General features: G+C 46.3%; 1 protein-coding gene across 1 annotated transcript in view; it reads left to right on the top strand.

Annotated features, from left to right (window-relative positions):
• Positions 1-27,693, top strand: part of SNX31 (sorting nexin 31) — an 81,632-nt gene that overhangs the window by 21,779 nt on the left and 32,160 nt on the right. The window contains exons 5-8 of the mRNA XM_043483279.1: positions 12,777-12,887; positions 17,751-17,841; positions 19,668-19,755; positions 22,824-22,893. Of these exons, the coding sequence (XP_043339214.1) occupies positions 12,777-12,887; positions 17,751-17,841; positions 19,668-19,755; positions 22,824-22,893 (360 nt within the window). The remainder of the gene's footprint in view (positions 1-12,776; positions 12,888-17,750; positions 17,842-19,667; positions 19,756-22,823; positions 22,894-27,693) is intronic.

Raw genomic sequence — 27,693 nt, forward strand, 5'->3', positions numbered from 1 at the left:
ATGAGTGGAGTAGCTCTTCTCTTGGGGTTGTTGGGAGGATGAAGTGAGCCGGTGCTCCTAAGGCGCATAAATGTCGCCTGGCCAATGTTGACACCTATGAGGTCCTCCTGCCATTACCAACACCAATCCTTTTGCCTCTTCCCCACCTGCTGAGAGATTGCTTTGGGCAAAGACGGCATGCCTGCGCATCTCTCCCCAGACATCTGGTGGCATCAGATGGGCCCAGACCTGTGCTCCCAGACCCCCTGGTGCCTCCTGATGAACTGTGTTAAGACAGCGTCAACGTGGCTTGAGTCCTGCCCGCTTCCCCTTTGTCCCTCTGCTTCCGTCCTCCCCGCACGGGTCCAGTGTTCACCAGACTTGGCAGCTCCTCTGCAAACCCAGCATTTCAGGCCTGGGACCATTTTAAACTTCTTCAAAGAGGATTTCCCTTCCACTTGTTTTCTGTTTGCCTCCGAAACAAAATGAGGACAATTCCTGAAGATGTTTATAAAAGAAGTTACAGTATGATTTTGAAAAGGATACTGAGTTTAAGTCAGGAAGGTGGTTCTTTGTTCCTCAGGCCCCTGCCCTGCCTGCCGTCCTTTGCTGTTTAGTCCCTAGGTCACATCTGACTCGATCACATCCGACTCTTTGTGAACCTATGGTCTGTAGCCTGCCAGGCTCCTCTGTCCGTGGGATTCTCCAGGCAAGAATACTAGAGTGGGTTGCCATGCCCTCCTCCAGGGGGGTCTTCCCAACTCAGGGATCAAACTCACGTCTCTTAAGTCTCCTGCATTGGCAGGCAGGTTCTTGACCGCTAGCGCCACCTGGGAAGCCCCGTGACTGTTTATAGTGGAACAAATATGTGTTCAGTGGTTGCTGGGACTTGATAATGCTCTAGCGGAGAGGGAGGCAGGAAATCATACCCAGTCCAATTGTGCAGTTTCCAGTCTTGTTGTGGAGACAGAAACGTCACCGTGTAAGACCATAGATGTGATGAGCCCAGTGACACAGGAATGAGACCGGGATACAGGGCTACACGCTATGGTACAGGCCTCAGTGCTCTTATACAGGACCGAGTGCTGTGATACAGGGTCAGGATCCAGGAGAGGACTAGGGATATGTCGAGATCTCCATCCTCCCAGCCTTGATGAAGCATCTGTGGGCCCACCCACCTCCAGCGGCTCTGTGCCCACTTTCCCTGGGTGCAATACAAACAGTATTATTTTCTCTGTGTGGCTTGGTGAGAAGAGGGATGGGAGGCACTGCCACAGAGTGAATGAGTATCCGAGGGACATGACAGAGGGCACCTTGGTTAATGACCTGAAGAAGGACCTCTAAGTTAGCGTCGGGTGATTTCTGGGGTAAGCAGGAAGGTAAGATTATACTTTAGCTTCTTCTTCCCATTCAGGGAAAAACTAGCAAATCATGTTAATAACCGGTGGCCTGGGAGACTCAGGACTGATATTGGTAAAAGGGAAGCAGTAGCCACTTATTACTGGGGGTGAGCAGCTCATCCCCTGACCACCTTCTAGGGCCTGAGTTATTGCTCAGCAGTGAACAGATGTGGTCGGTGCAGGGGAGACTTGACCAGCCGAGCCTGCGGTGAGATGGCTGATGGAGGACTGGTGAGTGCCGGGAGGACTGGGATGAGCATAGGGGATGTGTGGTTCTGCCAGACCATCAGAGGAGCCCAGGGAGCAAGGGTTGGGAAGTTTCCCCACCTCAATATTACACAGACATCCCCCCCTGCCAAATATTTTCACAGCCTTTAATGAGTCCTTGGCCTGCCGTTTCCCAGGTTATTACCCAATAGTCACACACTCGCAGGCCTGGCTCTCCAGGACTCAGCAGGTACATGCACACCTTCCTGTCTCTGGACAAGGACACAGCGTGTTAGAAATGTGAATGCGTGTGACTGTGTAGAAGCCTTCTGAGGAGCCTCCACCAAGGGCGAGCTGCAGTCATCAGAGGGGGCAGCCTCTGCAGGATATTCGATCTGGGCTGGACCGGACGCTTTCTGTGCAGTATCTCATTCACCCTGGTGACCTGTTGAGGGCGGTGCTGTTAGTATCTCTTTTTCAGTTAAGTAATTTGTCTTAAGGATACACATCTTAGTAAGTGGAAGTCTGGGGAGCCTGGATCCGCTGATGTCATGAAGTATTTCTAGAGCGGTGGCAGCCCCCTTCTAGCCCCATCCCTCACCAGGTCCCCCTTGTTTTGTGTCCAGACCCCTCCTGCCCACCCAGTTACCCTGCTCCCTGCCTTTGGCCTGCGATTGCCTCTGAGATGAAGGGGTTTTTGAAAGGCAAAACCAGTCTTTAGAGTAAGGCCTGTAAGTTCCTGGTTCTTAATCTATATAGTGTGAACAGCATGTTTGAGAAGAAAGAGACTAAGAAGGTATTTGTTGTGGCTATTGTGTACTTGGGGAGTTAAGGGCAATGTATATATTTGGGGAGCATTGCCCACCACGGGTCTAGGGGCTCTGGGAAGTGACTCTCTCCCCATTTCCTCTTAAGAATGTTTCCTGTTTCCCTTGTAGTGCAATGATTAGGACTGATTAGTAAGTGTGATGAAAATTTAGAGGTTGGCACATCCAAATATGAATTTTCTGGATAATAAAGATCAGAAAAAAAAAAAAAAAGAATAAAGATCAGGGTTAAGTGCTATGGCTACCAGACATTCTTCGGCCTCAGAGGAGAATATCTATAAAGCCCACTGATGGGGCTTCTTTGAAATATTAAACAATTTCTCAGGGTATTAAATTTGATTTGAAAATGTGTTAAAATTAAAGCATTTTAAATGTTTTAAAATGTGTTAAGGCAGCCCATGTGTGTTCAGTCACTAAGGTGTGTCCAACTCTTTGTGATCCCATGGACTGTAGCCTGCCAGGCTTCTCTCACCATGGGATTTCCCAGGCAAGAATATTGGAGTGGGTTGCCATTCTCTTCTCCAAGGCAGCCCATGGTAACAGAGGATTTATAGGTTTCTTAAAGATAAATGCATTTGGTTTACTAGTGTGAATTGTATGTTTTAATTCCTGGTCCCCCCTAAATCAAAATGACAGCTTAGTTAAGTTTGGTATTTGTACCATCTGAACCCACCATGTTGGCTTTTTTCCTCTAATTGCATTATTATGGCTTTTATATTTTATAAATTATATATATATATATGTATATAAGTAAAATCCAAATATCACAAATAGAGTCAAATTCCTCCTCGATCACAACTCCCAACATACAATGTTTCATCTGTTGTGCATTTGCCTTTATCTCATTAAAGTTTTTCAATGCTATCATTTCTCCTGTTCACCATATTGTTCTAAATTTTTTCATTTTTTTAAACCAAACAAAATGTGCTGATAATTTTAAAAGTAAAATAGTATTAAAAAATATTATATTTTAACCATCTCCTGCTTTCCAGAGGCAATGGCTTTCAAATCATTTAGCTTTTTCTTCAGATATTTAAATATCTGGAGATTAATAATATCCATCTCTTTCTCCTGTTCTTCAGTTTGTAGATATTATCCATTGACTCCCTGGATGAGGGAGGAGGGGATTCGCTGGTGGCTCAGACAGTAAAGGATCTGCCCACAATGAGGGAGACCTGGGTTCAATCCCTGGCTCAGGAACATCCCCTGGAGAAGGACATGACAACCCACACCAGTATTCTTGCCTGGAGAATCCCACGGACAGAGGAGCCTGGCAAGCCACAGTCCATAGGGTCGTAAAGAGTTGGACACAACTGAGCAACTTTTACACACACACGCACACACATGAGGGATGTGGATTCAGCTTTCTTGTATCACCTTCTTTCATTCCTTTCTTCTCCCCAGTTTTATCTCACCATTAAAAACATTAAGTCCTTAGTATTTTGATCTTTATAACAGGTAAATATTTCTTACTACTGAACAAATAATGTTTATGATTATGATTACCTTTACTTTCATGAACAACTTTTGTTTTCCTTGGAGTTAAAAATGACATCGTTGAAAAGGGGAAAAAAAAGATGCTTAGTTGTTTTTAAACATATGATTGGAGGGTTGCAACTTTGAGCCCCACCCGCTGGCCTCCGGTTTTGGGAGAGGGGTTGGGGACTGAGCTAATCGTTGGTCATGCCTACATGCTGAAACCTCCATAGAAATCCCTGACCTGTGGGGTTCAGAGAGCTTCTGTGTGGGCGAACATGTAGAGGTAGGAACATGTAGAGAAGCCTCATCGCTTCTGTTTAGCTCTTCCTGAGTTTTATCCTTGGTAATAAACGGGGTTATAGTAAGAAAAGAGCTTTCCTGAGTTCTGTGAGCTATTCTAGGAAATCATCAAACTCCAGTAAGGGGTCATGGGACTCCCAGACTTATAGAGAGTTGATATGGGAGGCCTGGACTTGCAGTTGGCTTCTGAAGTGGGAGAGGGGCTGTCCTGTGGGACTGGGTCCTTAATCTGTGTGGTCTGTGCTAACTCCAGGTAATTAGTGTCAGCAGTGTTGATGTGAGTGGAGTAGAGAAAAACAGTGCTTTTCCTTTTAGTTTTCCATGAACAGTGTAAGGGCATTAGAGAATTTTAAGCCAGAGGAGTACATTTTCGGCTTTGCAGGAAAAGCAGCATTCTCTGGCTGCTGTATAGAGTGGCTTGCAAGGGGGACAAGAATGGAAGCAAGGTAACCAGTGAGGAGGCCGTCACAGGGCTCAAGGAGGGGAGGACGTTTCAGGTGGGACTCAAGGGCAGGTGGTGAAGACGAAAAGAAGCAGATGGATTGAAGAGATTGTCTAAGATGTGAATATATAGGACTCGGCACTTGATTGGATATGAGTGTGGAAAACATCTCCCTGAATCTTTTCTGGGCCCCTTTATTTCTTACCTGTTGCCACTAAGTCAAATCAAAGGTATGTGATGACCTCCTCATTCCTATGCTAACAAGAATGAACCAAGAAAGCTGCCACGTGAATGTTTGCAGTGGGTGCCCTCCCAGAGCTGCTATCCTTACTTTAGAGCTGAAGGGATGCAGAGCACAGAGGGGAGTCGCCGGTCCAGATTTCCACAGGGTCCCGCGCAGTGAGGGCGGAACTGGGCTTGGAACCAGGCAGTCTGCTCTGTGGATCACGCATTTCTTAACCCCACAGTCTAGCCCAGTCCCTTGGTACCGCGTGTGTGAATGACCGCCACCCACTTCTCCCAAGTCTCCCACATCCTTCAGTCTCTCCTCTAGTTCATTTTCACTTACAATGCCAGCCACATCTTTCCCTAACTCCATTTCCACCCTTCCAGAACCACCGTGACCCACTTTTGCCTTTTTAATAAAACCCTCAAGTATCTGATTTTAGGGCTTTCTATGATCTGACCCACTCTACCGATGCAATCTACTTCCTCACTTTTCTTTTGCAGAAGACTTTAATATGGGCATGCATCTGTATCATTTTAACTGTTTTCATAACTTAGATATCTCATTGGTCTGCAGTATAGTTTGAGTCGAGAGTTGCACTGAAGTAACAAATTAATGGTAGGTTTTCCCTTAAATCATATCAAAAGGCAATGGCATCATTCCGTTCATTTTGAGAGGGTTTTTCCTCTGAGGTAAGAGATGTTTGTGAGTCTAGGCCAAATACCTTTAAGAACCCAAGACCTAAGCAGAGGTGTGTACCTGGAAAGGGACTATTTGCAGCAGTTGCTCTGGAGAAGCCCCTGACCCTTGACTACTCAGCTAAATATGGGGTCTTGGGAGCCCTACCGTTATCAGTTATCATAACTGCCAGTTATCATAACTGCAGGGGAACTTGGGAAGTCAGTCAGAATTCCCCTGGGAAGTTAGAAGTGAAGACAGTATGGCTGAGGTTGTATGCGGGGAGCTCAGAGCGTGTGCTGGGGAGGAGGGAATCCAGTAGCCCTGACCGGCTGAGGAAGGGCTTGGAGTGATTCTCAAAGGTTCCCGGGAGGTGGGTTGTCCCAGCGCTGGACACTTAAAGGGAAAACCTGGCAGATGGTTGGGTCAGCATTTGCTGATGTGGAGGCCAGTATTGACAGAGGGAAGCCACAGGACTGTTTGATTGATAAGTGTGCAAATTCACTCAGGCAGATGGACCCTTGTTGTACGTGGAGGGGCAGCATAACATGGTGCCTTATGCTGGTATTATGGTGGTAACATGATGGTCATATCATTTATCCAAGTGAGGTGAAGTGAAGTGAAACTTGCTCAGTCGTGTCCGACTCTTTGTGACTGCATGGACTATACCGCCCATGGAATACTCCAGGCCAGAATACTGAAGTGGGTAGCCTTTCCCTTCTCCAGTGGATCTTCCTGACCCAGGAATCAAACCAGGGTCTCCTGTATTATAGGCAGATTCTTCACCAGCTGAGCTACCAGGGAAGCCCAATTTATCCAAGCTTAGACACTAAAAAAAAAAAAAAAATCTTATGATGATCTTTTATTTTTCAATTTTTACTTATTGCGTATTTTTGGCTGCACTGCATCTTCATTGCTGTACATGGGCTTTCTCTAGTTGGGACGAGTGGGGGCTACTCTCTAGTTGCAATGTGTGGGCTTCTCATCACAGTGGTTTCTCTTGTTGCAGAGCATGGGATCTAGGTACGCGGGCTTCAATAGTTGAGGCTCTCTGGCTCTAGAGCACAGGCTCAGTGGTTGTGCTGCAATGGGCTTGCCGTGTGGCATGTGGAATCTTCCCAGACTGGGGTTCGAATCCATGTCCCCTGCACTCGCAGGTGGATTCTTAACCACTGGACCACCAGGGAAGTCCCCTTAGACACTTAGAAAGGAGCGCTATAATTGTTATACCTATATTTGTCTGCTGGGGGTGCTGTAACCGGTAGTTTAAAGAACTGAAATTCCAAAAACTATGAGAAATAAATTTCTTCTTTGTGCACATGTGCAGAGAGCAAGCTCTCTGGTGTCTCTTCTTATAGGGACATTAATCCCATCATGAGGACAGGACCTCACTTAACCCTAGTCACTTCCTAAAGGCCCCATCTATAACACCATCACACTAGAGGTTAGGGCTCCGACATATGAATGGGGGTGTGGGGCACTGGGGACACAAACATGCACTCCAGAGCAATGCAGGAGCAACCTTCCTGGGCCAGCCAGGAGAGAAGTCCTCCCCATTTGAGTTCAGGCCCTGGATCATGCAGAGCTGACCTTGAGTCCTGCCTCTGCTACCAACTGGCAGTATGTCCTAGCGGGGAGTCACTTAACCTTTGCAAACTTTTACTTCATCTGAAAAAGGGGGCTTTAAAATTTTTTTATTTTATTGCAGTATAGTTGATTTACAGTGTTGTATTAATTTCTGTTGCATAGCAAAGTTCCTATCTTTGCATGAAATGTTCCCTTGGTATCTCTAATTTTCTTGAAGAGATCTCTAGTCTTTCCCATTCTAATTTTTTCCTCTATTTCTTTGCATTGATCACTGAGGAAGGCTTTCTTATCTCTCCTTGCTATTCTTTGGAACTCTGCATTCAAATGGGTATATCTTTCCTTTTCTCCTTTGCCTTTGGCTTCTCTTCTTTTCTCAGCTATTTGTAAGGCCTTCTCAGACAACCATTTTGCCTTTTTGCATTTCTTTTTATTGGAGAGAGTCTTGATCACTGCCTCCTGTTCAATGTCATGAACCTCCATCCATAGTTCTTCAGGCACTCTGTCTATCAGATCTAATCCCTTGAATCAATTTGTCATTTCCACTGTATAATTGTAAGGGATCTGATTTAGGTCATACCTGAATGGTCTAGTGGTTTTCCCTACTTTCTTCAGTTTAAGTCTGAATTTGGCAATAAGGAGTTCATGATCTGAGCCACAGTCAGCTCCCAGTCTTGTTTTTGCTGACTGAATAGAGCTTCTCCATCTTTGGCTAAAAAGAATATAGTCAATCTGATTTCAGTATTGACCATCTGGTAATGTCCACGTGTAGAGTCATCTCTTGTATTGTTGGAAGAGGGTGTTTGCTATGACCAGTGTATTCTCTTGGCAAAACTCTGTTAGCCTTTGCTCTGCTTCATTCCACACTCCAAGGCCAAACTTGCCTGTTACTCCAGGTATCTCTTGACTTCCTACTTTTGCATTCCAGTCCCCTATGATGAAAAGGACATCTTTGGGGGGTGTTAGTTCTAGAAGGTCATGTAGGTCTTCATAGACCTTCATTCAACTTCAGCTTCTTCTGCGTTACTGGTTGGGGCATAGACTTGGATTACTGTGATATTGAATGGTTTGCTTGGAAATGAACAGAGATCATTCTGTTGTTTTTGAGGCTGCATCCAAGTACTGTATTTCGGACTCTTGTTGACTATGAGGGCTACTCCATTTCTTCTAAGGGATTCTTGCCCACAGTAGTAGATACAATGGTCATCTGAATTAAATTCACCCATTGCAGTCCATTTTAGTTCACGGATTCCTAAAATGTTGATGTTCACTCTTGCCATCTCCTGTTTGACCACTTCTAATTTACCTTGATTCATGGACCTAACATTCCAGGTTCCTATGCAATATCGCTTTTATAGCATCAGACTTTACTTCCATCACCAGTCACATCCACACCTGGGTGCTGTTTTCTCTTGGGCTCCATCTCTTCATTCTTTCTGGAATTATTTCTCCACTGATCTCCAGGAGCATATTGGGCACCTACCAACCTGGGGAGTTCATCTTTCAGTGTCATATTTTTTGTCTTTTCATACTGTTCATGGGGTTCTCAAGGCAAAAAAGGGGAACATTTCATGCAAAGATGGACCCAGTAAAGGACAGAAATGGTATGGACCTAACAGAAGCAGAAGATATTAAGAAGAGGTGGCAAGAATACACAAAAGAACTATCTTCATGAAAAAAGTTCTTCATGACCCAGATAACCACTATGGTGTGATCACTCACCTAGAGCCTCACCTAGAATGCGAAATCAAGTGGGCCTTAGGAAGCATCAGTACGAACAAAGCTAGTGGAAGTATTGGAATTCCAGTTGAGCTATTTCAAATCCTAAAAGATGATGCTGTGAAAGTGCTGCACTCAATATGCCAGCACATTTGGAAAACTCAGCAGTGGCCACAGGACTGGGAAAGGTCAGTTTTCATTCCAATCCCAAAGAAAGGCAATGCCAAAAACTGTTCAAACTACCACACAAATTGCACTCGTCTCACATGCTAGTAAAGCAATGCTCAAAATTCTCCAAGCCAGGATTCAACAGCATGTGAACGTTGAACTTCCAGATGTTCAAGCTGGATTTAGAAAAGCCAGAGGAACCAGAGATCAAATTGCCAACATCTGTTGGATCATAAAAAAAGCAAGAGAATTCAAGAAAAACATCTACTTCTGCTTTATTGACTATGCCAAAGCCTTTGACTCTGTGGATCTCAACAAACTGTGGAAAATTCTTAAAGAGATGGGAATACCAGACCACCTGACCTGCCTCTTGAGAAATCTGTATGCAGCTCAAGAAGCAACATTTAGAACCAGACATGGAACAACAGACTGGTTCCAAATTGGGAAAGGAGTCCATCAAGGCTGTGCATTGTCATTCTGCTTATTTAACTTATATGCAGAGTACATCACATCATGCGAAATGCTGGGCTGGATGAAGTACAAGCTGGAATCAAGATTGCCAAGAGAAATATCAATAACCTCAGATATGCAGATGACACCACCCTTTGGCTAAAAGCAAAGAGGGACTACAGAGCCTCTTGATGAAAGTGAAAAAGAGTGAAAAAGCTGGCTTAAAACCCAACATTCAGAAAACTAAGATCAAGGCATCTGGTCCCATCAATTCATGGCAAATAGGTGGGGAAACAATGGAAACAGTGATGGACTTTTTTCTCTTAGTCTTCAAAATCACTGCAGATGGTGACTGCAGCCATGAAAAAAAAAGATGCTTGCTCCTTGGAAGAAAAGTTATGACCAACCTAGACAGCGTATTAAAAAGCAGAGACATTACTTTGCCAACAAAGGTCCTTCTAGTCAAAGCTATGGTTTTTCCAGTAGTCATGTATGGATATGAGAGTTGGACTATAAAGAAAGCTGAGCACCAAAGAATTGATGCTTTTGAACTGTGTTGTTGGAAAAGACTCTTGAGAGTCTCTTGGACTGCAAGGAGATCCAGCCGAGTCCATCCTAAGGGAAATCAGTCCTGAAGATTCATCGGAAGAACTGATGCTGAAGCTGAAACTCCAATACTTTGGCCACCTGATGTGAAGAACTGACTCAGTGGAAAAGACCCTGATGCTGGGAGGGATTGGGGGCAGGAGGAGAAGGGGACGACAGAGGATGAGATGGTTAGATGGCATTACTGACTCGATGGATATGAGTTAGAGCAAGCTCTGGGAGTTGGTGATGGACAGGGCAGCCTGGCGTGCTGCAGTCCATGGGGTCACAAAGAGTTGGACATGACTGAATGACTTAAATAGACAAGATAGCAAAGTGACTCAGTTATACATACATATATATATATATATATATATATATCTTTTTCATATTCTTCTCCATTAAGGTTTATCACAGAACACTGAGTGTAGTTCCTTGTGCTGCACAGTGGGACCTTGTTGTTTATCCATTCTCCATGTACTGCTGGTCCCAAACTCCTAAGCCTTCCTTCTCTACACTCTCCCTTGGCAACCACCTATCTGTGAGTCTGTTTCTGTTTCACAGATATGGTCATTTGTGTTGTATTTTAGATTCCACATATAAGTGATGTCATATAGTATTTGTCTTTCTCTGTCTGACTTATGTCTCTTTTTATCATCTCTAGGTCCGTCTATGTCACTGCAAATGGCATTATTTATTTCTTTTTATGGCTGAGTAGTATTCCATTGTATATATGTGCCATATCCTTATCCATTCATCTGTTTATGAACATTTAGTTTACTTCCATGTCTTGGCTACTGTAAGTAGTGCTGCAGTGAATATAGGGGTATAAGTATCTTGAAAAAGGGGGCTTAATAAGTGTATATTCCTCATGGAATTGTATGAGAATTGCATTAACTACTATATGTGAAGCAGCACAGAGCACAGTTACTGATATTGTGATCTAACAATAGATTTATATGTAATAAATACACAGATACTATATTTACTCATAAATGAGATGCTATCTCTGCATGTTGACTGTATATATAACATATTCACAAACATATACTGTTTTGTGGACCAACCCTTTAAAATTGGAAAACAGTAGCCTTTATCTTCTAAAGTACTCAGGTTCAGAATCGTAGCCATTTAGTAATTGTAAGTAGGTGGGCTCAGGGTGGGGGTGGTTAAAATTTAACCATTATTCAAGGCTTGCCCTTGGATAATAAAATTAGGAAAAAATAAGCCTGTCACTAAGGTGATGGGCCTTTTGAGGTAGCTGGCAGTGTGATTGGGCTTCCCTGGTGGCTCAGATGATGAAGAACCCACCTGCCCATGCAGGAGACATAAGAGACGGGTTCAATCCCTGGGCTGGGAAGATCCCCTGGAGAAGGAAATGACAACCCACTCCAGTATTCTTACCTGGGAAATCCCATGGACAGAGGAGCCTGGCAGGCTACAGTCCTTGGGGTCACAAGATTCCCCTGTTCCCTACAAAGCCTCGTGCCTAATCCGCTGTGTCTGTGAACTGCAGGGGGTGGTCAGGAGGATGAAGGAAGGGAAGGGGCTGCCTGGTGAGGGGAAGGGGTCTCAGTGGTCAGCTGATCTGAGCCCCAACCCCTTGATCCCCAATAATCTGCTGATCGGTCATTTGGATCTTCCTTTCCCCAAACTGATTCCAGGAAGGAGGTGACCTGGCTGGAAATTTTCTGGTCACTAAAAAGAGGTACCTCCTCTCCCCTTCCCCCTCCCATCTCCATCGCCACCCACTGTATTGCTAACTACTAGTATCCCGGCTCATATAGCAAGCTCAGAACACAGAAGATGATTTGAGTGGCTCTTTTCTCAGTTCTCCCACGGATGTCACATCACTAGTGCCATCCTAAATGCCTAGGAGGGAAGTGAACGCATTGCGCGCAATGGCTGCACGAGTCCATTGTGGAACCTGGGATGAGAAGGGCTGTGACCAGGATCAGCCTCCCAGAGAGGAGGCAGCTCTGTGTACTGACAAGAACCCATTCGGGAGGTGCTGAGAACAGCCACCCCCAGACGCAGCCACGCTGGGAGGCCCACGTGGTCAGCCACTGACCCTTGTCCCTCCCCTGCCCGGGGTCCCTCTCGCTGAGCGCCAACCTGAGCCTCACACTTCCCCCAGCTCTGGTGGGCTTCCCATGTCACTGGCATGTCTCTGACCTTCTAGAACACTCTATCCAAGAGGTTCACAGGTCCCTGGATTCCCAGTCACCTCTGGCACACACAAGTCCCCTGAAGAAGGCTGGAATCCGTGTGCGCAGACAAGGCTGCACTCAGCGGGCCCTCAGCTGGTGCCATTCAACCAGATGGAGACTTGCTTCCCGACACGGGCCTCATGGTTTGCACCTTCAGAGTTTTGTTTAGCAGGAGCATAAATTACCGCCTATCACAAACTTGTAGGGATGCCTGGAAATATTCAAAATGAGAGTTAAAATCTGGGATGACCAAGAGTCACTTGTATGATTTTTATCAAAAGTTTTTTTCTAAAACGGATGCCTTGTTTATCTGGAAATTATTCAAGTCGCATGTCATTGCTTTGCCTGAACTCCTCTCCACCCGCTCCTCACTCCCACCTCACCCCCTTAAACCGACCCCCTAAGTCTCTGCACTCAGCTTTCAGGTGCTTTGGACACTGTGTGCCCTGAGGGCCTGGAGAGGGAGCCGACTGCCCCCCACAGAAGGGTGCTGAAGCTTATTGTGCTTCCTTCTGCTTACAGGACACATTCAGCATCACCACCAAGAAAGAATCTCTGGATATATTTCTGCCCGATGGAAGGAACATTAAAGTTGAAATTCTAACATCAGATACTGCCGAAAGAGTCCTGGAGGTAAATTCAATCTAAGTTCCAGCCCCAGACCTGAATTTAGGAATCATTCTGTTTGAAGGCAGGGACTAGGATACAGTTACCTTCTGGAAGCTTCCTACCTGTCATGTTATTCTGGATGACTCGTCTGTAGAGATAAGAGACTGATGGAGAAATTATCTGAGCGACTGATGGAGGAATCTCAGCTATAGCCAATCTCCGGGGTCTCTTCGGTTTTCCCCACCGCCCGTGGGCTGGTGTTGGTTCCCTGGAACTCAGCCAGGGATGTGCCTCCTGCAAAAACTCAAGGTCCTTTATTATGGGATGTCCATGGTTGGGAGCAGGATGGAGGATGGAGCCCAGATGATTCTATCCAGGGGGACTGATGTCAGGTTCTGGCAGAGAATGACAGGTTGTTAAAGCCAGAAAGGTGCTCCCTTCTCTGACACAGGGAAAACCCCTGAAACCAATGCCCAACGCTTCTAATTATGGGTCCACAGGGCCTATCCTGTGTTCCAGTCAGTTCTCTAAGGACCCAGAGGATGGGACCCAGAAAGCCTTCTTCCTTCTCCAGATGCAGCCGTAACCAGCCTGGCCCCTGTGGCCTCTCCTCCCTCGACTGGGCTGTGGAGAGGACTCCCGGGCTGGCTCCCAGGTCCCTCTGCTATGGAGGGTTTTAGTTTGTCAACTTAAATAGGAAGGTAAAATCAGGCATCTCAAAATTGTCAAGAAGATGCATGTAAACGGGAATAGCAGAGGAATTGGCAATTGGGGGCATGCAAACTGGAGAGGTTGCTGGCGTGTCTGCTGAGGGCTTGGAAGAGACTGTATTTCCAGGCTGGGAAGGTAAAGAGGGGAGACTTCAGTTAAAGTCTGCTGAAACCAAAACAAACAGAGACCGGATTTGAAAATTCCCTGAGCAGACAAAACCAGTCCAGTCACACAAACAAAGCTCCATTCCACTTATTTCATGAGACCAGCCTGACCTGGGTCATATCTTGTTTGGGTCTCTGGAAATCATGAGCAAAATTTCCCAAGGTTGATGTGAGGCAACCCTGGACCAGCTCCCTAGCATTTTTTAAAAAACATTCCAATATAATCAGTTTTCTGTGAATTGGGCATTTATGAGAAATCAGCCTCTCAGTCCTAAGGGCTTGTCTTCTTGAGGGCACACTTGTGGGGTTTTCCATTTTATATCCTCCAGTTGCATTTTAGATTGCAATGCTTTCATAAGTTCTAACCTTCTAGAGAAATATTCAATGGAGAATAAGAAGTTAGGAACAGGAGAGGGTCAGAAAGCTTCTAGGACCTTTCCAAGGATGGGAAATCCCTGTGCTGGGGTCCTGGTATGGGCTGGCTTCTGAGCTGGTGACCGGAAGTGCTCCTTGCTGGGCTCCCATCCCTTGAGCCTGCCTCGCCCTGAGACCCTGGGCTCTTCTTGTTGCATCCTGGCTCCCCTTCCCAGCCTGGAGATTTGAGCTCACCTGCGCCCTTTTGTTTGCACCCCCAGATTAGGAAGTATCCCTTCTCTAGATCTTGCTCTGCTCAAGAATGATAATTTTATAACTTTCTTCCTAACTGAAGTCACCACATACAGCCTTTCCTTGGCTGCTGTATTGTGACCCATTTGCGTGGTATCAGCAGCCACCTAGCTGCTGAAGCCATTCTTTGAGAAGTTACTGTGGTTCCTCCTCTTCCTCCTCTTTCACCCCCCAAATCCCACTTACATACATCCCAAGTCTCTCTCCTATTCATTCACCCTCCCTGTTTCCTCCTCTCCATCCCCATGCCCTTGTAGCCCCCCCAAACTAGTTCCCCTGCTTCCAGTCTTGCTAATCTGTACTGATTTCTAGAATGATTTTTCTAAAATGCATCAAGGGCTCCTGAGGGGTTTTATACTGAGAGACCCCAAAACACAAATCACAGTTCCCTAAATTGCCCTCCCAAGACTTGTCTCCCAGTGGGAGACAGTCACATAACAGAAGAAGACAGTCATAGTTAGTGTAGGGACCACAAACTCAGAGACTTTGGGGGCCAGGCACATAAGACAGGGATGCAGCTGCAGGGCGTAAGCTAATTTGGAAATGGTTGGACCTGTACAGACCTGGAGAGCAGTCGCCCTGCCTGAAGACACCATTATTGACACGTTTTTCACATACTGGGCTCACTGGCCAAATTAGACACAACTGTAGCTGAAGTTGGCTGCTGCTGGGAATATGGGGTCTCTTATCTTCTGGGGTTAGGACAAGTCCCAGATTCAAATTACAGAGCTGCCCCATCCTAGCTGTTTGAGTCTGGGTAAGTTATTTAATGTTTTGAGTTGATGTCTAAGTAATTATAGGAATAGCTCGTGATCTGTCAGCAGTAGTGGTTATTGTTCTTCATCAGTGTTGGTATTGGTACTGATATTAGAGGGAATGCTGAATAAATACTGAGTAGGGCAGTAAGTCTGGAGGGCTTCCCTTGTAGCTCAGATGGTAGAGTCTGCCTGCAATGCCAGAGACCCGGGTTCGATTCCTGGGTCGGGAAGATCCCCTGGAGAAGGAAATGGCTACCCACTCCAGTATTCTTGCTTGGAAAACCCCATGGACAGAGGAACCTGGCAGGCTACAGTCCATGGGGTCGCCAGATCGGACACGACTGAGCGGCCAAGCACACACACAGGGCAGGGAGCCTAGGGTTCCACGGCGCTGCCTGTTTTGGCCAGTTTCCCTTTGTAACTAATAGCATAAGTTGAATGAGGTGCTCAGAAAAATGAGCTTCCCCTCTTCCAGCACATTGGCGCGTGAGAAAGTCAAACCCACGGCATGGACATCCTTGGCACTGGCAGTAAAGCAAAGTAAAGGAGTTTCCCTAAAAGGCAAATCACACACTCATGCTGTGTTGTGCTTAGTCACTCGGTCGTATCCAACTCTTTGCGTCCCCATGGACAGTAGCCGGCCAGGCTCCTCTGGCCATGGCGATTCTCCAGGTAAGAATACTGGAGTGGTTTGCCACGCCCTACTCCAGGGGATCTTCCCAACCCAGGGATCGAACCCAGGTCTCCCACATTGCAAGCAGATTCTTTACCATCTGAACCACCAGGGAAGTCCAAAAACAAACACTTGGTCAGGCACTGGTGTGCATTCTCTTCCAGGGAAATTCAATAGCTGAAAAAAAAATGTAATTTGCATTTTGTAAGTAAAAAGTATTGTCCATATCTTTTCAAGCATACTTGTTACCACTCACTTCACCACTCTCATATCACTTCTCCAGCTATCCTACCGGGTTCTTTTACTGCTACTACCAGCAGCAAAGTAAAATCTCTCTTTTATTTTGTATGCATTTGTGCTAATGTAGTTGTACTAGTGGTATTTGAGTTTTGAAGCATCATTAACCTTTGCTAAGAAGGAAATACTATTGTGTCTCTGTTTGTACTGATTTCTCCTCTGAAAGAGAATGTTTGTATCTATGTCTTTATAAATTGTAGAAAGTATCTCTGTTCTCTTTCTTCTCACTCCACTATCTTCCTTGGCAGGTAAACTTGCTGTTTTCACTGAATGAGTCAGAGAAGAGAGGAATCTAATTTGAGTGGATATGGGTCATACTTACTTTAGGAAAGGATGACTTTGCAATCTATTACTACTTGTGCACACTCAGCCCCACACACAGAGGTGCCCTGTGGTTTGGTTTGGATTCTTGTTTGCTTATTTTTGCAAGGGCCTAGGGAAGAGAGTAAGGTAGAAAAAAGGAAAATGAGGATAAACATTGAGTAAAAGCTGTGAAAAGTTCCCAAGCTCATCTTTATTTTCAGAGCTATATTAAGAACACCCACTCATACCATCCACCTCTTTAGAGTGTCTCTCAAGGTAATTTACACCCCTCAGACAGGAAAAGTACCCCTTTGAGCCTAGCATTTATACAACTGCCACCTTGAGAACTTGGAGCTCTGGTTAAAAGGTCAGTTCATGAACAGAGCTGTATAGGTGAACCCTGACATGTTGCAGAGGTGGTCCAGCGAATTCAGACTAGGTGTGCAAAGAAATCACCCAGGAACCCCACCTTAAAGAGGGGTGGGCTGGCTAAGTGGAGAGGGAAAGGACCAATGGAACAGGAGCGTTCCTGCTAAGGGAGGGTGAATGGATGTGAAATGTTACAAGGTTACAGGCTTATGCTGCTGCTGCTGCTAAGTAACTTCAGCAGAGACCTTGGATAGAAATGAAATCATCTGTGTTGAAATGAAAGCTGTTTGAGGTAAAGGTCAAAGAGGAATATGAAATGAAGGCAGTTTGTGCCTTCATTTACTTTAGGAAAGGATGACTTTGCAATCTATTACTACTTGTGCACACTCAGCCCCACACACAGAGGTGCTGAGGTTTCACTGAGTAAAAATCACATGAATTAGACTTGACCATCACAGCAGACAGCAGAGAGAACGAGACTTGGGATATCACAAGTGGACATTATCCTGTATACTTTTATATGCCAGCCAAGTGGTGGGGAACATCCCTTTTCCCAGGATCTGGTAATCCATCCCCTGGGGCAGGCAAGTTGGACCAATGATCATGGGGAATGGCTACTGCCCCCAGGGGACAATAAAGACCAAAACCATCTGGGAAGACACTCCCACATGTGAGATGGGACAAACCAGTCTCAGCTGAGACCAGTTCATGTCCATTGCAGGGGGACCAATTTTTATTTTCTTTACTGTAATTTTTTTTTAATTTCTAATTTTCTAAAATGAATTTGTACCATTTTTAGATTCGGGAAAGTTCTACAAGAACTTTCTACAAGAACTACAGATTCCTGTAGTTCTCTTGGTGTACACTGCCCCCTTAAAGCTCTTTTTTATTGGCATTTACAGATGGCCGCTCCTAACTTTTCCCTTTTTCTTGTCTTTGGTTAAAGGTGGTGTCACACAACATTGGACTGTGTCAGGAGCTGCTGGACTGCTTCGGCCTATTTCTCATTCAGTTTTGCAAAGAGGGCAGGCTGTCTGGTAAGAAGGACAGAAGGAGGTGCAGGCAGCCTGAGTTGGTGGGCTGGTATGGGCAGACGCTCAGCCAGGAGATGATGGATTGCAGCTGAGGGGCCGGTTACACTCCCCCCAAGGAGAACTCCCCAGTGTGCGGTCCCTATTATGACTCTTGGCTCCTGGACTGGACATTTGGTGGCGGGGGAGACACGGGGTGAGGGTTGTGCCTTTAGGCTTGTCTGGTGGCTCAGCCGGTAAAGAATCTGCCTGCAATGCGGGAGACCTGGGTTCGATTCCTGGGTCGGGAAGATCCCCTGGAGAAGGCAATGGCAACCCACTCCAGTATTCTTGAGTGGAGAATCACATGGACAGGGGAGTCTGATGGGCTATAGTCCATGGGGTCGCAGAGAGCCGGACATGACTAAGGGGCTAACACTTTCACTTTCACTGTGCCTTTGAGCTGGGGGTGCGCTGGGGGTGGGCAGCTCCAGAGAGGTAGTGCAGTCAGGAGCAAGACATCAGTTCTTCCCGGTAACTACACTCCCTCTGGTGGCTCTGGTGGCCCAGTCCTGCTGTCTAGGTGCACCTTCATCTCTGCCCTGGCTGCTGGCCGCCGGCCATGCCACAGCCCCCTTGTGCTGGAGTGCTGGACTCTGGGCATCAGCAGATCCCATCAGACCATCATGTCTCCTTGTTACGGAATATTTGCTTTAAAGTGTGGATGGTATAACTCAGTTCTTAGATTCTTTTAAAAAATACACTTGCAGTAAGATAGTGACTGATGACATTATGTTTCATATCAGTCCATTCAGTCAATTCAGGTGCTCAGTCTTGTCGGACTCATTGTGACCCCATGGACACCAGGCTTCCCTGTCCATCAACTACTCCCAGAGTTTACTCAAACTCACGTCCTTCGCGTTGGTGATGCCATCCAACCCTCTCATCCTCTGTCATCCCCTCCTCCCGTCTTCAACCTTTCCCAGCATCAGGGTCTTTTCCCATACGTTTTGCTTTTCTCTGCAGGGCGTTTTTAGATATTACAAGTTTTTGTTGTTGTTGTGAAATGGTATGTTACCTCTGAGTAGTTTACATATGTTCTCAGGTGCTTTGGGGAGGTGATTTGGAGGTGGAAGTTAGGAAAATCTCTTAACTTGGCCACCAGGAGCTGTGGTGTGCTGGTAAAGGGATTGGATCTCTCTGGACCTCAGTTTCTTCATCCATATCACAGTGAAAATGTCCCCTACTCAAACACTGGTCCCCCCCCCCTTTTTTTTTTAATACCTGTGAAGTTTAAAAAAAAATTTTTTTTTTATTAGCTGCACTGAATCTTTGTTGCTGCACAGACTTTCCTTTAGTTGTGGCGAGCAGAGGCTATCCTGTAGTTGTTATGCATGGACTCCCATTGTGGCGGCTTCTCTTGTTGCCGAGCACAGGCTCCAGGGCTTGTGGGCTCAGTAGCTGTGGTGGGAGGGCTCAATAGTTGTGGTTCCCAGGCTCTCCAGCACAGGCTCAACAGTTGTAGCACACAGGCTTAGTTGCTTTGCTTTCAGCATGTGGGATCTTCCTGGACTGGGATTCGAACCCGTGTGTCCTGCACTGGCAAGCAGATTCTCAACCACTGAGCCCCCAGGGAAGCCCAAGGCACAGGTCTTTCATGAGGATCAAAGGCTACTCATTTTTTGAACTTTAGAAAGTTAAAAATTCCATACAAATGCAAGAGAATATTATCAATGTGATTTTATTCCTTCCAATATTAATGCTCTATTTTATCACTTTAAAGCCCTGTATGTGGATACTGCATGTAAATATGTATGTATTTCAACCAGCAAGACTCTTTCTTCTTTCTCTAGTCGTGAAAAAATTGGCAGACTTTGAACTCCCATATGTTAGCCTTCGAAGTTCTGAAGTGGAAAACTGCAAGGTTGGACTCAGGAAGTGGTGAGTAAGCATTTATTATGACAAAAAGTGCTTCAGGGTATCTCAGCTTTGCTAATAAGAACTTGTCTGAATCTCACCACATCCGGCTTACAGTCTAACAGCTGGACAGAGCTCAGAGGCTTGGGGAAGGTCAAGAGGAAAGCTTTGAAGGAGGGTGGTGGGAAGAAATGAACCAGAACATTTGTCCTAAAGAATAGAATGTTGAGGATGACTTTCACTGGGCTCAGATTAAAAACTTGAGGGATATTATCATAAAGATGGCAACCATGAAGATAAGGCTGGGGGTAGGGGGACTGGGGATTGAAGCAGGTAATGGCAAGGAATTGCAGGGTTTGCTTTGGAATATATGACTATGTAATTGAAGGACTTTATTGATGATTACAAGCAAGTCTGATTTATCTGTTGAACTGTGATATTTTCTGAAGGCAAAGAGTGGACTTAGCCAACTTGCAGTGAATTTGAACTCTGTATATTCGGCTTACCTTCCTAATGGATTCCAATTATACATGCTTATTTACCAGAGCTAGACATACTTTCCTAGATTGACAAGATGAAATCTAGGGGGAAAAATCTGCTGTATTTTTGCAGAAAACACTTTTATTTCCCCCAGACACAAGGCAACCTATGCAGAACAAGCGAACAAAATAATGAGAAGCAGGATACTCTCCTTTGGCATGCGGGCAGGATTTGTCTCTATTTCCCAGTGTATATTGCTGTGGCTATATTGGATAGCTTCTTTGGTTTACTCTCTCCTGGCCCAGTTATTCTGTAATCTGAACACAGAGGCTCTAAAGAAAGGCATTTGAAATCAAGGAATAGTAATAATCTTGACCTTGTGGTGCCTTGTTAGAGTTCCAGGCTGTGGCTTCAAATTTTGGAAAAGGATTCCCAGCAAGGCTAGAAGTTCATGTACTGCTATTCGAAAGTATTCTGAGAAATAGTTGAAATACGTGGCAGAGAGCCACGAGAAGGCAAAAAAGATGCAGTTTTGTCTGAGATTTTAGAGAGTGAAAGGTGGCTAAGCACAGTTGTTCCTGGGATCTGAATTTGTGTGTCTCAGGGTTTAGTTCAATAACTCTAGCCAAGTTATTGAAGCTTTCTAATCCTCAATTTCTTTATCTGTAAAATGAGAATATTAATGATAGAGTCTGTCTCAGGATTATAGTGAGAGTTAAATGAAGTAATCCTATGTGCTCAATAAATTTTGGTCATATTTTTTATTGTTATAGTGATAATAATCATGATGAAAGTCGTAATTAAAAAACAAACCCTCTGGATTAGACTATCTTGTCAACGAACTCCCTAAGAGATGAGGATTCTGTCCCTCATCTTAAGCTTGAATTGGAAATTGGGCTTTGCCTGTGTCTACATTAAATAGATAAATTCTAGATCATAAGTACAAGATAAAATGTCTACCCCATCACCAGCCTGCATTTCAGATCCAGGCAGATTGCCTTTGCTTGTGCGGACCGAGAGGAAAGGAGGTCCTACTTCAGCTCTTAGAGCTGAGGACGAGTTTACTGGAAGGGGAGAGTCTGGGGGCAGGATCCTACAGGTCCTGGTCCTCTGTCCTGAGGGAGCCCTCACTAGGTGGGAGCAGAGGGGCTAGGTCGACTACCACTAGCTGTGGAATCCCCAGCAGGTGAGGCCTGGCGGTGAGACCAAGTCAAGTTTTAGGGATTTTTCTGTCAATTCCCTGATGCTCCTTGCCAAAGATGGTATAGTTCCTTCCAGACCAGAGGATGGCCTGCCCTGGCCTCTCAGAGCTCCGGTCTGGGGTGAGTCGGGACTGTCCATCTCTGGTGTAACAGTTGTTATCTCTGCCACACAGGGCGCCTGGGGTGCAGGGGTGAAATAGCTCAATGGAATACACATAGGAACGCTTCAGTTGTTTCTCCCCAGCCTCTAGAATGAAGTTGATCTTCAAGCATCTGTATTTTCATCCTTTTCCTGGTCTATGACAATCCCATCGTCTCCTCCCCGTCCCCCGCTGAGCTCCGAGATTCTGCTCACTCTGCCTTCAGACTGGTGATAGACCGACCCCTGGTGTACCCTCTCCTGATGGTTTCAGTCCGGTCTTGGCTGGCTACTGCGCTCACATAGTACCTGTAACTTCACTTCATCCTGGCAATCCTGGATCTGCTAGACAAACACGAAGCCCTGCTATTTGCAAGTCCCTTCACCAAGGTCCAGAGGGGCAAGGGATCTGAGTAGGACCCAGCCCCCGGACTCAGGGATCTTCATACCTTGTGTAATATCAGCTTGTTCAGAGCAGAGATCAGGGTAAATTCAGGGAGCTGAGGAAGCCCAGGGGACAGGTTGCTAACACAGCCTTGGGGAGTAGGGACCAGAGGAGGAGACACGAGGGTGAGGCTTGTGGGAGAGGCCGATAAGTCCAGGAAGGAGGCAGGTGAGGGGAGTGGTCTTTTGAATGGAGGGAGAAGAGAGAAGACAAGGTTGGAATGTATAGAGTGTGGGCCAGGGGAGAGGTCAGAGAGGGAACTGGAAATGGAAGTGGGATCTCCAACGAAGGGCCGTGGGAGTCAACAGGATAAATGCTCTAACCCTTGGGACTATGAGCATCTGAAAGGTTTTTTGGGAAAGACTATTCCAGTTCAAATGCGGAGCATGGGACTGAGGGACACAACTGAGGCGGAATGTCTGGTGAGGAGGTCACCGGAGCAGCTCAGGCAAGAGATGAGGTGGCCTGGGCACAGCACGGTAATGTGTATGTGGGTACAGGGCAGATGGCTATGCTGGGAATTGCAAGTGGGGAGGGGGCATGAAGACCTGGGGCTTGATGTGAATGGCGTGTGGACCATTTTCTTAAAGCCTTGTTTTTTGTATCTCTACTCTCAGAGGGCACTAAGTAGTCTTACAATATAAAGACAATGGGAAACAGAAGAGGTCAGAGGTCACTTGAAGACTAGGCAAGCAGAGGACTGTGGCTGTGCTGGAAAAGGGGCCTTGGTTCAAGGCATCAAGGGCCACCAGTTGAGAGAGCAAGCCCACCCAGGTATGCCCGTCAACTGTGTCATAAATTAACTGAACACTCCTGAATCATGCAGGTACCTGGACCCATCCCTCGATGCCAGGCTGATGGACTGCAGAGCAGCTGTAGATCTGATCTACATGCAGGTGAGGGGAACCAAGGGCTATCAGGACACCGGATATTATAGGCCTTTTGGGTTTGGAACAGAGAACGTGTGTGTGGCAGTTCAGAATTCTATGGTGACACCTAGAAGAGGCAAATTCCTGTAAACTGAAACTAGAACAGAGGTTACCAGGGGCTGATGGGTGGGGAGGAGTTATTGTTTAATGGGGATAGATGTTTTGCTCAGGATAATGAAAAAGCTTTAGGTATAAAAAGAGGTGATGGTATATAACACTGCTAGTGTTTTTAGTGCCAGTGAATTGTACACCTCTAGATGGTTAAAATGTTATGTGTATTTTAATTGCAATAAATAAACAAATATTTTAAGAAAAGTAGAGTTTGAGGGAAAAGAATTCTACCTCCATTCTAACCATCTCTCCACACTGGCAGCTGACACTCCATCATCTAGGTTAATTCAATAGCCAGGAAAGGACATCCCTGCTAATCTAAAGTCACAGAGAAACTGAAAGTGAAAGTCATTCAGTCATGTCTGACTCTTTGCGACCCCATGGTCGCCCATCGGGCTCCTCTGTCCATGGAATTCTCCAGGCAAGAATACTGGAGTGGGTAGCCATTCTCTTCTCCATAGGATCTTCCCAACTCAAGGATCAAATCCAGGTCTCCTACATTGCAGGTGGATTCTTTACTATTTGAACCACCGGGGAAGCCAATTTAAAGTCACATATGGTCCCTAAATCTCACTTTAGCACAATCTTTCTTTCCTAAACCAACAAGTAGCATACCTGTCGCCTGGGCCCGCTTCATAGGCAAGTGGCCTGTGAGGCTGCACTGCCCCTTCCCTCCCCCTCAGAAGGGCCCCAGGCTTGTCCCACTCTCTGCTGTCACATCTTGAAATTTCTTAAAGTTTGATAAAAGGACCCCACATTTTCATTTTGTACTAAGTCCTGCAAATGATGTAGTTGGTCTTGCCTTACCCCTCCCCTCAACCCACAGAAAAGCACATTTAGAGTTTGGCTTCCTTTCTTTTCCCAACTCATGTGGTGAAGGTTCTGCTCACCTGTCTGGAGGTCAGCAGATGCTGCCCCTGTGATGTATTGCCGGCCACCCCCACCTCAGCCCCCTCACCTCAGCTGCCCACCTCAGCCCCCCTCATGTCGGCCCCCCGACCTCAGCCCCCTCACCTCAGCCCCCTCACCTCAGCCCTCTCACCTCAGCACCCCCACCTCAGCTCCCACCTCAGCCCCCCACCTCAGCCCCCTCACCTCAGCTGCCCACCTCAGCCCCCCTCATGTCGGCCCCCCGACCTCAGCCCCCTCACCTCAGCCCCCTCACCTCAGCCCTCTCACCTCAGCTCCCACCTCAGCCCCCCACCTCAGCCCCCCACCTCAGCTCCCCCCACGTCAGCCCCCTCACCTCAGCTGCCCACCTCAGCCCCCCTCATGTCGGCCCCCCGACCTCAGCCCCCTCACCTCAGCCCCCTCACCTCAGCCCTCTCACCTCAGCACCCCCACCTCAGCTCCCACCTCAGCCCCCCACCTCAGCCCCCTCACCTCAGCTGCCCACCTCAGCCCCCCTCATGTCGGCCCCCCGACCTCAGCCCCCTCACCTCAGCCCCCTCACCTCAGCCCTCTCACCTCAGCTCCCACCTCAGCCCCCCACCTCAGCCCCCCACCTCAGCTCCCCCCACGTCAGCCCCCTCACCTCAGCTGCCCACCTCAGCCCCCTCACCCCAACCCCCTGACCTCAGCCCCCTCACCTCAGCCCCCTCACCTCAGCTCCCACTTCTTCCCCAGCTCCCTGCCACTGTTCACCCTCACGGGGCAGCATCTTTGGAGGCCCATCCTTTCCCAGGCCTGACTTGACAGTTCTGGAGGGAAGTTTGGAAGCTTCTTTTAAGGACTTCCTTGAAATTACCCAACAGTTTGTTCTCAAGCCCAGAACAGCGGGTCGAATTCCTGGCCTATTCAAACCCTCCCAAGGTTTCCCACTCCCTCAGAATAAATCCCACATCCTGATGTAAATACTTGTTTTATTTTCTCCTTAGCATTCCTACCGTTTCACTATATACAAATTTTGAGTTACTCTGTCTCTCCCTGCTAGAATGATTTCTCCATGAAATTGGGGATTTACTGCTATTATCTCCAGAAACTAGAACTATTCCTGACATGACCTTAGCTTTAAGCCTTTTGGGGGATCCTACATAGTAACTCTGTCAGGCAGTTTGTGCTATCTACATTTTTTAAATAAAATTTATTTGTTTTAATTGGAGGTTAATTACCTTACAGTATTGTGATAGTTTTTGTCATACATCAGTGTGAATCGGCCATAGGTCTATATGTGTCCCTTCCATCCTGGCCATCTTTGTTTTTAAGAAGAACAAATAAAGTTTGCTGACAAAGAATTGAGTAGGCTTAGATATGGAAGATTAGGAAAAGGGATTTAAAAACACATTTGCAGGTGGCTCTTATGTAGCGTGGTTCTAAACTGCTGTAGTCTGTAGCTTTTTATAAGTTAAGGCAGAATTGAAGAGAGGGGAGAAGTTTCAGATGTTACTTTTTAAAAAAAAAAAATAACAGGTATAACTCTTTTTTATTTTAACTTTATTTATTCTTGGCTGTGCTGAGTCTTCATTGCTGGGTGCAGGCTTTCTCTTAATTGCAGCGAGCAGGGCTACTCTAGTTGCAGTGCTCGGGCTTCTCATTGCAGTGGCTTCTCTTGTTGCAGAGCATGGGCTCTAGGCACGGGGGCTTCAGGAGTTACAGCTCGTGGGCTCAGCAGTTTCAGATCGCAGGCTCTAGAGTGTGGGCTCAGTAGTTGTGATGCATGGGCTTAGCTGCCTCTCGGCATTTGGAATCTTCCCGGATCAGAGACCGAATCCATGTCCCCTGCATTGGTAGGCGAACTGTTAACCACTGGACCACCAGGGAAGTCCCAGACATTGCTTTTAAAGAGCTTTGCTAGGAGACAAGGAGGGCTTCCCAGGTGGGCTAGTGGTAAGAACCCGCCTGCCAGTGCAGGAGACATAAGAGACGAGGGTTCGATCCCTGGGTCAGGAAGGTCCCCTGGAGGAGGGAATGGCAACCCACTCCAGTATTCTTGCCTAGAGAACCCCATGGACAAAAGAGCCTGAAGGGCTACAGTCCACGGGGTCACAAAAAGTCAGACACAACTGAGTCACTGACACTTTCACTTTCTTTCAAGAGACAAGAAGACATTAATAGAACCTCCTGCAGTAGTTTGGTTATCGCAAAAAAAGGTAAAAGGATGGATTTTGATGCTCAGGTTTACTAAAGAGCATCAGTTCAGTTCAGTTCAATTGCTCAGTCGTGTCCGACTCTTTGCGACCCCGTGAACCGCAGCACGCCAGGGCTCCCTGTCCATCACCAACTCCCGGAGTCCACCCAAACCCATGTCCATTGAGTCGGTGATGCTATCCAACCATCTCATTCTCTGTCGTCCCCTTCTCCTCCTGCCTTCAATCTTTCCTAGCACCAGGGTCTTTTCAAATGAGACAGCTCTTCGCATCAGGTGGCCAAAGTATTGGAGTTTCAGCTTCAACATCACTCCTTCCAATGAACACCCAGGACTGACCTCCTTTAAAAGGAAAAACATGTACTTTGTTAGGTGACTTTTGGTCTTGTTTTCAGCAATTCCATTGCTTTAATTAGATTATTTTTAGCAAGTCTTCATTTTTGGAGTGGTTTGTTATGCAGCAACTGATAAATAGCCGTTCCCTTTAGTTGGATTAGGTGTGTTGTTGATAGATGTGTTGAGTCTAATTGTCATTTAAAGTCACTTCAGAAAGTATGATTCTGGATGGAAAGGGAGTTATTGCTTACACAGAGAGGCAAAGACAGAGTGCAGGGTTCCCTTTTGTACCGGGAAAGCAAATGTTCATCTTTGAAGACATGACCACATTTCCATGTTTCACATTTTCTTGCAAAGGGACAACCAAGTGCTTTATGTTCACACAGAGAGGAAACTGCTCTGTTTTATAAGATTAAGCAAAAGAACTGCCTAGCACAGGCTGAGCAGTGCCTCTGTAGGCGAGAGAAATCACCAGATGCCTCAGAAGAAATGAAAGCAATTACCAGCCGTGAGGGATACGCTGCATAGGACTGCCTCGTGGTCTGTGTCGTGATTTATTTGGCAGCTTTTTTTCTTAGTGTCACACAAGATCATGGCATCATAAAATCAGTGGAGTTTTCAGTTTGACAATATAGAGCCTCATTTGTGTAGAGATCTCCCCCAGTAGACCACCAGCCCCACGCAGGGACCTTGGCTTTTTCGGCACAGGGCAGAGAAGCTGGGTGTCTGACTGAGCAGTCACAGCGGACCCAGCAGCCAGAATGTCACTGGAGGAGTCACAACCTTCACACCTTTTTCTCCTTAGGTGACTTTTTAAGAGACCAAGACCATCTAGTAAACGATTTCCATGAAACTCTAAGAAGGCAAATCAAAATATCACTTCTTAAATGTTTAATGTTCACTATTGTGCTTTTATGGCTAGAATATAGTTTTCAGCTCATTTCACGTCCTGCTTTGATCCATGCATAATCATGTTCAATGTACTTTTACCCCTGTTACATGAGTTGGAATGTAATTCACCATTTTAAATGTTCCCTGAGGCTCAGCGCCACGGTATCCTTGCTGTTACAATACCTTGTTAGTTATGTCTGGTGTATCTGCCAGCGCATCCTTGGTTGACAATGCATCACCTAATTCTAATATTGTTTCTGTGGGATGGTTTCTAGGGATACAGAGTAACAAGAATTAGCAACTACTAGCGTCATATGTTTATTGATCTTCATTAAAGAGTTGTA

Source organism: Cervus canadensis, chromosome 12 (assembly GCF_019320065.1).
Source record: "Cervus canadensis isolate Bull #8, Minnesota chromosome 12, ASM1932006v1, whole genome shotgun sequence".
NCBI lineage: Eukaryota > Metazoa > Chordata > Mammalia > Artiodactyla > Cervidae > Cervus > Cervus canadensis.